Raw genomic sequence first — 10,647 nt, 5'->3', positions numbered from 1 at the left:
GTTGATAATCTCGGTGATACCGAAGCACTCAACAAAATCAAAACACACCATTTCGGTCTGACCGAAATGTGGTTCGATGTCTCCGAGATGCTAGGGTTTCACTGAAACGTTACTTTTGGTCTCACCGATTCATACTTCTCGGTGGCACTGGGGCGTACTAGTGCAATGGCCAGAGCCAAATCGTTGACTCCGAAAATTTCAGTTCGGTCAGTCCAAGATGCTTTTAGTGGAAACCTAAACCTAAACTTTTTGCTCAAACCCTAATCCATGGAAGTGATCTATTGGATAAGAGTGTTTCATACATGGCAAGAATCATGGCAAATCCCTAGTGCATTCAATCAGAAATTAGAAGCACGAGGGGGCAAGATTTTTACCCTAACTTGGTGCAAATTCCCTATGGCGGCAATGGCGGGAGGGAATCTGTTGATGGCAACGAAGTCCAATGGCGAGGGTGCACTGGATGCAATGACGAAGTCCGGAGATGAGGGTGACGGCAGCAGAGGGGGTGCGGGAGCAAAAACGTTTGAGAAATTTCAACCGTATGGGACCCGCGGGATATATATATACCCAGCTGCTATCGGTGGCACCGAACGGAACAAATCTATGGCACCGAGACATGTAACTTTGAGAAGTTGCAACATATCAGTGACTCCGAATTGGTCTAATCGGTAGCACCGAGATTGAAAACTCATATCAATCAAACGGTTTCGGTGAGTCCGTATATGAGTGGATTGGTCACACAAAAGCAAATTTGAAGGTTTTGGAGTTCAACCCTTTCAGATCGGTGGCTCCGAGTGCGCCTCACCCGAAGGGTCCGAAAATGACTTATTCAATTTTTATGGTAGCATGAAGAGAATTTGATACAAGAAAGCATAGATAGTTAGAGAAGGTTCTTAGGCATTCTTGTACATCCACTTGGCTAGAAAAACCAAGACAATCAAAACAACAAATGGATGTCCTTGAATGAGGAAAACATGCAAACCAACATGCTCACACAATAAAATGGCAAATGAAATATGTGTCAAACATGCACAACCAATTCTAGCATCTATCAAGCAATTGGCGATGACTAGGTCATCTATATATGAGTATATTGACTTAGGAGTCAAATGAGGACATTTGATCATAGGTCATACTCATCGTTTAAGCACAAGTGGGGTTGCCACTTTTACATAAAGCATTAATGTGTTCACACCATTAGAGTTGCTTTAGCTCAACTTTTAGAGCAAAGCTCCCCCTAGATGTGATATCCCCCCAAAGAGGGATGAACTAACCTTGGGTTTTGTCGATGATGACTTCATGTAGATAGTGAATATGTGAATGCTCAATGTTGATGTAGTCCATAAAGAGTTTGGAGCAATCCTTTGGAGTTTTGCACTTTCAATACGTACATGGGTTAGTCCCACAAGGAACATACAAGCATATCCATAGACATAGAGTGAATTGCACATATGATGATGTCCATGAATGCATTGAGTTACCTTATCACTTGTCTTACCAACAAGAGGGTTTGTGACTCTATGAACTAGTGCAAGATGTATAAGTTGGTTGCACAAGTCCTCGCCGAAATGAATATGAGTGAAATATGCTGACGGAGTCACCCTCAAGAACACTCTAGTTCTTCTTTTGGACCCACATTAACTTGATGGGAATCCTTGGAGTTGTAGTTGAACTTGATGAAGTCTTGGGAACCCACTTGACCATGGCTTCAGGTGCTTCTTCAAATGAGTCAATCTCTTCTTGAAGCTTGTCCTTGCCTTTCAGCTTGTGGTCTTGTGATGGAAGATCATCTTGAGCGTGTGTTCCCTCAAAAGAAGTGGGTCATACTTCTCTTGTTGAGGAACAAACTTCGTCTTGAGGTATTGATCTTCTTTCCATTCAACTCCATTGGCATTGAACTTTCGTTCAAAACCAACTCCATTGGCTAGGGCAAACCTCGTCTCAGTGGCACTGATTGCATCATCTCGATGGGACCGAAGTGAAGCAATATGGCAACAAAGAATTGGTCAAGCCATCTCGGTCGGTGGGGCCGAAACAATTGCAACTAGGAACAGAGAGTTGGCAAGGCCATTTCGGTGGGATCGAGATCCATATCGGTGGATCCGATTTGTTAGGGTTTGGCAGTGGCTAAGTCTAGATGAACTCGGTGGCTCCGGATAGGAAATTTCAGTGGGGTCGAGTTGGAATGTAGGGTTTGGACATATTTGGATGGAGAAAGTGGTTGAGGATTTTGGAGCAATATCATTAAGCACTTGAGCAAAAAGACAATTAAGCAACACCTCATCCCCTTTTAATAGTATTAGCTTTCGTATGGACTCAATGTGATCTTGAATCACTTAACCAAAAATGTAGAGTCTTGAGCTTTTGCTAGTCCATTTCCTTAGCATTTTGAGGGGTCCACAATCACTAGTCCTTTCCATGCCAATCATCGAACGTCCTGAAATATTTAACTTGAATGGACATTAGTTCAATGAGATATATGTTGTTATGAATTACCAAAACTACCCGGAGATTAGTTGCACTTTGAAGGAGAGCTCGTTCGGGAGCCTCCCCAAGGGCCACTTAGCGCGCTCTCAGCCGCCACCCACGTGTCGCGCTCGGGCACTCCCTCTGGATTTTGTTTTTTTTTTATTTTTTCGCACGCGTTTTCGGCTTTTTATGTGGTTTTTCTGATTTTTTTTCCTGGCTTTTTGGTTTTCCACCGGTCTTAGCTTTTGATTTTTTTTAAACACAGCCGTGCCTCTCAAAACCGAAAAAACCATGTTTTCTTTTTTTTTCCTTCCGTGAGAAACGAAAAAAATGTTTTCTCTTCTTTTTCCTTGCGCGAGAGGTACAGAAAACGGAAAAAAAATGCCTTTTCACTTTTTTTCTGTCAGAGGCACGGGTTTACTTCTAATGGGGCACAAATTTGCTTCTGGAAGAGGCACCGTCGTGTCTCTTTCGGAAGAAAAAAAGAATGCATCAAAACCTATCGACATGAGAGGTAGTTTTGAAGATCAACGTGGGAATCCAACGATGAAAACAGTTCGAGATTTGGATGCACGATTTAAAACATAAAACATTTTGAATAAACAGATCTATGACAGAAGAGAAAACTCTCATATTGCAACAAGTGACGCACGTACAATGCGTCACTTGTGCAACATGAGAAACAGGAGTGACCTTTGCAAGGAGTGCTCTTTGATTAATGATTTCGCCTAAGCCAGGGAATAGTTTGGACTTGAACCTAAGTTTGAGTTTGGTTTTCCTGGTGGGTTGGTTTAAATGGTCTGTGGCCCTGATATAATCTGGTATGGTTTGGGTTTTAACATTTATTGGACTGGATTAGATTGGTCTGGGCGCAGACTAATCGATCTCAAATCGTTTTTGTAATCTCATAAACAAGTCAGCCACCAGTTTAGGAGCATACGAGACCAGCGTCCCAAAAAAAGCGCACGAGACCAGCGCATCGGGCTTCCATGCTGTAGCCGCTGGGGTGTCGCTGGGCTGCCTTTGCCGCTGCCGGAGATCCGACGGCCGTGGTTCCCTCCATCCGCCTTCATTCGATCGTGTCGATCATGACGCCTGCATCATGAGTCATGACGCTGTTTCTCTCTCTCCATGAAGCTACTGGTCTCTCCATTAAGCGCACAGACGGCCACGCAGATGACCAGTAACTCCACGTTACGTACCAACACCTGCTTGTCCATGGTTTCAAACTATGGATTAAATCCAAAAAGATGAAACAGTCTTGATTGGTTTGGATGGAAACTAGCTTGGTTCGGTTTGGATTCTAGACCTTCGATTGGGTTGGATTGGTTGCTGGAAGGGAAGTCGAGTGGTTTGGCCTGGTTTCAATCTGGATTTGGAACTATTCCCTTTTTTTGAGCGGTATTTGAAATTGCTCCGTTGCCTGCTACCGAACGCAGCGCTGGCTCCCCGAGAAGCTGGCCACCCAGCTGGCCACTTTGGGAAGCCAGCGGACTTCCGAACAGGCCCCAAGTTCAGCTGAAAACGGGCCGAGCTAAAGCTGGCTAGCGCTAAGTTCAGCTGAAAACAGGCCGAGCTAGAGATTGCCCCCGAGGTTGAGCCGAAAGTACACTCAAAGAGGGGCGGTGTGCAGAGCAGTGCTCGAAACGCGTCAAAATTTTCAAAGAGAGTAAATCAGCAATATTAACTTCCAATGAAATCAGACAGCGATTCAGTCAGACTGCAGATTGGGCACTGTGCCTAGCGAATCTCCCCATTCGCTATCGTCTTGACCTTGCATACTCCAGCCGAAGTTGTGAATGGAACATCTTTGTAGCACGCCACCAGCTCACCGTTGCTGTGCAGATCAGCGGACAACTTCTCCCAGGTTTTGCTTTTGGCGTTAAGAGAAGCCTCGGGCTCACCAGAGAACCCGGCAAAGGTCACCCTCTCCCCAACAGCAGCGGATTCTGGAGGCTCAACCAACTCAACCTAAAATTTCAAATGTCAGTTTCCACAGACCGAAGTGGCTGCTACTATACATTCATGATGATTTATTATAAAACAAAGAGCACATGAGAGCCAAACGTTCCTTACCTTTGTATGGTCCTCATTCGATGCGGCCAAAACCATAGCATGTGATTTTATACCGCGCATTGCCACCGGTTTAAGATTGCAGAGCACACACACTTTCCGGTTCTGCTCATTCGTACCATAAATTGCAAATTAGGGAGGTACGACCAATCAGCATACCAATGTCGCGACTACAAATGATACTAAGAAAGACAGACCTGCATTTCTTCAAGAGGGATGAATTTAACAAGGCCGCTAACCACTGTTCTTGGTGCCTCTTCTCCAACATCGATCTCTTCTACGTAAAGTGAATCAGCATCTGGATGCTTCTCTGCTTTTCTTATAAGCCCTACACGAATATCCAGCTTGGCAACTGAGACTTCCTCTGCTGTCTTTGATTTCAAACCACCAGATTGTTTCTTCTTTGAACTTCCCTCTGATACAAAAGCAAGAGAAGAAAACTGGCCAATGAATTTCTAGAGTTATGAAACTGGTTCAGCAGAAGATAACTCAAGAGCGCTTCAAACATAAGAAAGACGGCGCACTCTGCACCAGTATTTTCAGGAAAACATACAAATTGCACACAATTGAGCCACAAAGAGAAGCCTGTGTATAGATTGCCACAGGAAAAAAAAACTGGTCTCCCATGTAATTCACGCAAAAATATATAGAAAGAATTTCTTAAGTACCAGATAATTTTGTGCCCTTGAGCTTTTCAGCAACTTTCTTGGCCTCGGCTTCAGCTTGTTCCTTCAAGATCCTTTCAGCTTGGCTGCCAGCGAATTTTATCCTAAACGCCTCGACTTGTTCATCTTTCTGCATTATTTCAAAGTTGCGAAATATAAAAGCATGGCCAACTAACAAAATTCTTCTATCAAAATGCAAATACGCACCAGTTCCTTAAATAGAGGGACTGGCTTCCCTATTTTATGTCCCGCTGATATAAAATCCCAGGGTCTTTTTGCCTTGGCAGTTTCTCCTTTATCATCACAGAATGACAGATCTTCATCTGGGGACATATTTAATTGGTGCAGCACCTTAAGAAAGAAACATAAGAGTAAGCTCAGGCAAAGGGGGTCTATTAATATTAACTCTGAAACATGAAAATGAGGATTATACTTCTCTAGAAAAGGAAGGCATAAAAGGCTCCAGCAGACAGGCAAGGAGATAGACAACACCAACTGAAGTTTTCATTACGATGGCACAGGTTGCTGGATCTTCCTTATAAAGCCTCCAAAACTGGCTCTCCTGTATTCAGCAAACCAAAGATAAGATATAACAGTGCTATTTAAAAACACAATGGAAAGCAAGACAAAGAAATATATTTACTTGCAAATATGCATTTCCATCACTAGAAATCGCCATCGCACTCTTCAGTCCTTGTTTCAGTTTAACCTGTAGCAAAAGGAGTGAGCATTCTGTTTTAGATCCTTGTAGCTGGCACAATGAAATAACATAAAACTAGAGAGATAATGCAGGAACTTGTGCCATTTCACATGGTTCAAGTAAATTAATTACCTTCTCCATTGCTTCAAGATATTGTTCAACCCATTTATTAGTTTTTTCAGCAAGTGCATTGGTCAATGGATGTGACTCCACATTAGGAGCATCAGGTATGATGGAGTCGTATCCGCCTCCTACCAGAAAAGCAGATCAAAAATCAACTTAAACAAAAGTGTGGAAGATAAGGAATGATGATATAGTATGGCAGCGAATCACAGATAATCAAGATAAATTCTAAAACAAAGAAATCAACTGATAATCCTTCTAGACAGTTAGATGTCAGGTGCAAGATTCTCCAGTGACTAACCAGCTGGTTTGGCAACAAAGCTTAGCACACGGTTGATGAAGTTTCCTAGGTTGTTCAGCAACTCACTGTTCAATTTAGCTTGTAAATCAGCCCAAGTGAACAGTGTATCTGATACCTGAACACCCAAAACAGAAAAATATTGCAATGAATGCCATTATCAGATATTTTAAATCTATTGAACAAAATGTCTATACAAACCTCAGGGCGGTTCATAAGCAGGTAGTATCGCCATACTTCAGACGGAATATTAGTAGTCTTCGCATCATTGCCAAAGACACCAATACCATGACTCTTGGAAAATTTTCCTATAGATGCGAGGAATATTTAGCTATTATCAAGGGAATAAACATACATAATGTGTCAATATCACATATGAATCTCCTTCAGAGTAATTTGAATCAGGCCCATGCATAACAGTGTCTTGATCTTGCTGGAACATATCTTAGTCCATAGACATATGTTTAGCCAAGCAAAAATGATAAACAAACTAGAGTGCCATAACGGCATAACCAGATTTCTTCAAACCATTCATCCAATTTCATGTTAATATTCTCTGGTGGCAGGAGAACAAGGGAGCAGTGAGCATGACCCATAATGAAAACAGGGCCCATTGCTAAATACTCCCTCCGTTCCTAAATATAAGACCTTTTAGAGATTCCACTATGGACTACATCTGGATGTATATAGACATACTTTAGAGTGTAGATTCACTCATTTTGCTCCGTATGTAGTCTATAGTCAAATCTCTAAAAGGTCTCATATTTAGGAATGGAGGGAGTACAAAGCAATAATATACGAACACAAACCTACACAGCTAGTCATTCTGGGCACCTGTGAAGAAAGAGAAGTGTTGAGGCTTGAGAAAGGTGTCAACTACTTCTGCAGCATGAAGTGCATCACAATGCACCACAGCACACAGTGCAAGCATGGGCCAAATACTGGGCAGTGGGCAATATGTTCTGGTAAAAGAAATTGTACTTCGGGAAGCCCAGGTCGATGAGCCTCTGCAATTGCAGGGGGGTAAACAGAACGGGTATTTCTTTGGTGTAAATAGATGTAGCCGGATATGCTTTACTCATAAATCTCTAGAAAGCATAGGAATTTCAGCTCAAGTAAATAAGAAAGCGATAACCAAGTATGAATGACTAGCATGAACTATGCACCAATCAAGCGTTGTTCAAACAAAAATGCGGAAAGTACCTGCTTCATAGTTCAAATATTCAGTAACACTTATGGTCTTCATCATTGTCCAATTTTCACCAGTTCCCAGTAGTGTTGAAGGGAACATGACCTGAAAGTTACCTTTAAAGAAATAAGTACTTCATGGGAAAAAAGTACAGGCATTAAAAGAAAGTCAGTATACACATATGCTATCCATACATTTCAATACAGCTCGCATCAGACTGGCTTCTTAAAGGACTTTTTTCGATTTCTGAAAGCACTAATTACTTGAAACGAAAGCAACCTTTTATGAGGTATAACAGAAAATTCATGCCGGAATTAGCTAAAGCACATCAAATGCAACTGGCTTACATACATGGATTTGTGTGCTTGTAGCTCTTGCATGATTGATTTAACCATTGGTTATAAAATAAAACAAAATATCCTTATAAAAATAAATGTCAAACAATCACAGGACTCGACTGAATGAGGGTCAAATATTCAGCAAGAAATCATAATTTGCATTTTTCAGTCGTATTTTGTGGTGAAAACAAATCCACTCGTGACTGGAAGTACTATTGTCCTGACTTGGCAGTTAAACAAAACTTTATACACAAATATATGTGCTAATATAGGGTATGTTTGGATGGTATACAAAACCTACCCTACAAATTATTTGGTCATGGCCAAAACTTTGTTATTTGGTTGGATGGCTGACGACATTTTAGCTTGCCAATGCCTCTTTTGGTAACTCTAGTTCATCTTTCTTGCCATATTGCCCAACTCATGGGCAAGGAAAAGTTTGACCAAAATTTTGGCTAGTAAATTGTCTGGTATGTCTAACTTGGGCACAAACCAAACATGAAGCCAAATAACTACTAAAGTTGTGCCAAAACAAACTTGAATAACTAAAGAAGATGTTCACCATATCATAGGCATCATACCGTGTGAAATGGCACATTATCTTTACCCATGAACTGGAACAACTCTACATTATCAGGATCCTTCCACCACTTCTCCCAATCAGGCGTATATGATGCTGTGATAGATATGTACCCAATTGGTGCATCAAACCAGACATAAAACACCTGCAAAAAAACAGAAATGAGATAAGATAAACGCATACAGCAGAGATATATTCATATCTGATTTGCCCAAACCTTGTCTTTATACTTCTCATGTGGAACAGGAACTCCCCATTTAAGATCTCTGGTGATACAGCGTTGCTTTAACCCTTCCTTCAACCATGCGTTTGTTGCTTGAATAGCATTTTGACTCCACATACCAGCTACTGAAGTGTTGTTAATATAGTTTACCAACTTATCACTCAATAGAGGAAGCTCCAGGAATAAGTGATCTGTGTCACGAATACGTGGAGCATTCTTACAGACCTACAAAAACAGAAACAGCACAGGAAAGTTCATCATATGCAGTTTCACGCGGCACACACCTCGTGTGCTCAGGTAAATCATAATGATACACCGAACACAGCTAAATATGTTACAAAAAGTATTGTGTATGCTTACCTTACACTTTGGATCAATTAACTCAGTTGGGTTCAACAATTTGCTGCAGTTTTCACATTGATCACCCCTTGCTGCTTCATAGTTACAGCCTTCTGTCGGACATTTCCCCTCCACAAGCCTATCGGCTAAGAATCGCTCGCACGTGTCACAATAAAGCTGCAAAGCAGAAAAATATTGCATAACAGAAACAACATGCGGAGATGAATATATGCAAGGTTGGGCAAGGAATTAGCTGTACCTGCTGCATGGTGTTCTCTGTGAGCCATTTGCTTTCCATCAATTTATGGAAAATTGCCTGGCAGACTTCTGTCTGTTCAGGAGCGGACGTCCGCCCAAACTTGTCAAACTTTATGTCGAACCACTTGTAGACCTCGTCATGGATAACATGGTACCTGCATTTTCAGCCGGGAAAGCTTACTACGAATAAAATGCTTTCATTATTCACATGAACTATGGAAATTTTACTAACTAGGTGTATAGCATATCACAGGTTGATAACTGAAACTTTCGTGCGTTTTTGTATGTGCGGCAATTCAAAGCAGTGTTGGATAGATTTCATAACTCCTGTAAAAACAAACCAAAATTAAACTAAAAAGGCATCGAGAGGTGAAGGCTCTCTCACTTGTCGCAGATCTCCTTGGGTGAGCACTTCTCCTCCAAGGCCTTGGTCTCGGTGGCCGTCCCGTACTCGTCGGTGCCGCATATGTAGATGGCGTTGTACCCTCGCAGCCGGCAGTACCGCGCGAAGACGTCGGCGCTGAGCACGCCTGCAGAACGCGACCAAAATCGAAACCATCAGAGAAGATAAAACCGGGGGCGAACAGCGAGAGCTCGAGGAAACAAAATTGGGGGAGATAGCACAGTAGAAGGGATGCTCACAGCCGATGATGTTCCCCAGGTGCGGGACGTTGTTGACATAGGGCAAAGCGCTGGTGATGAGTATGTTGCGGCGACCGGGGATCGGAAGCTTCGGCGGCGGCGGCGGCGGTGACGCCATGGGGAGGGACGAGAGGGTTTAGCCGTTTAGGGTTAGGAGAATTATCGATGGTTTTCTGTGAGTCACTGTCTCGTTGGCCCCATTAAACTATCTTTCCCTCTGGCTTTGGGGCCTATATGGCATGGACACAGGCGTGCATCGTGCTCCATCCAATAGAACGAACGGGTGCTCCAGCCTTCAGACCAAGCAGTTGGAATCTTAAAGCTCCTCTTTTTGCACTCATGGTTATAAAATGTTGAACTGGCCATTTTCCAGACTACTATGATTCAAAGGGTTTCATATGGATTCTGGAGGATTATATTCCTATGATTTTATCTATTTTTGTTGTTTAATTCATAGGATTAAATTCTATAGAAAATCCATTTCAATACAATTTGTAGGAAAATACCTTTATGCAAACAATTCTTTGTATTTACTTTGTGTAATCAAACAAATTTTGATAAATACTCCCTCCGTTTCTAAATATTTGTCTTTTTAGAGATTTCAAATGGACTACCACATACGGATGTATATAGACATATTTTAGAATGTAGATTCACTTATTTTGCTTCGTATGTAGTCACTTGTTGAAAATGTCTAGAAAGACAAATATTTAGGAACGGAGGGAGTAAAAAACATATAGGATCTAAGTA

At 42.0% G+C, this 10,647-nt stretch overlaps 1 protein-coding gene across 1 annotated transcript; it reads right to left on the bottom strand.

The window, feature by feature from the left end:
• Positions 1 to 4,107: 4,107 nt before the first annotated feature.
• On the bottom strand, positions 4,108 to 10,131 carry LOC123092967 (probable methionine--tRNA ligase). The gene is made up of 17 exons (XM_044514835.1): positions 9,898 to 10,131; positions 9,641 to 9,785; positions 9,257 to 9,410; positions 9,019 to 9,174; positions 8,653 to 8,883; positions 8,437 to 8,580; positions 7,532 to 7,622; positions 6,530 to 6,636; positions 6,332 to 6,446; positions 6,040 to 6,158; positions 5,851 to 5,916; positions 5,641 to 5,769; positions 5,415 to 5,558; positions 5,211 to 5,337; positions 4,740 to 4,957; positions 4,546 to 4,647; positions 4,108 to 4,440 (listed from the first exon to the last, which is right to left on the bottom strand). Exons 1-17 carry the CDS (start codon positions 10,013 to 10,015, stop codon positions 4,210 to 4,212), a joined length of 2,397 nt encoding a protein of 798 aa, XP_044370770.1. The 5' UTR covers positions 10,016 to 10,131; the 3' UTR covers positions 4,108 to 4,209.
• Between the last annotated feature and the right edge of the window lie 516 nt (positions 10,132 to 10,647).

The sequence above is a fragment of the Triticum aestivum genome, chromosome 4B (assembly GCF_018294505.1).
Source record: "Triticum aestivum cultivar Chinese Spring chromosome 4B, IWGSC CS RefSeq v2.1, whole genome shotgun sequence".
Classification (NCBI taxonomy): domain Eukaryota; kingdom Viridiplantae; phylum Streptophyta; class Magnoliopsida; order Poales; family Poaceae; genus Triticum; species Triticum aestivum.
The sequence above is the reverse complement of the archived record's forward strand: the minus strand, read 5'-3'. Positions and strand labels throughout refer to the sequence as shown.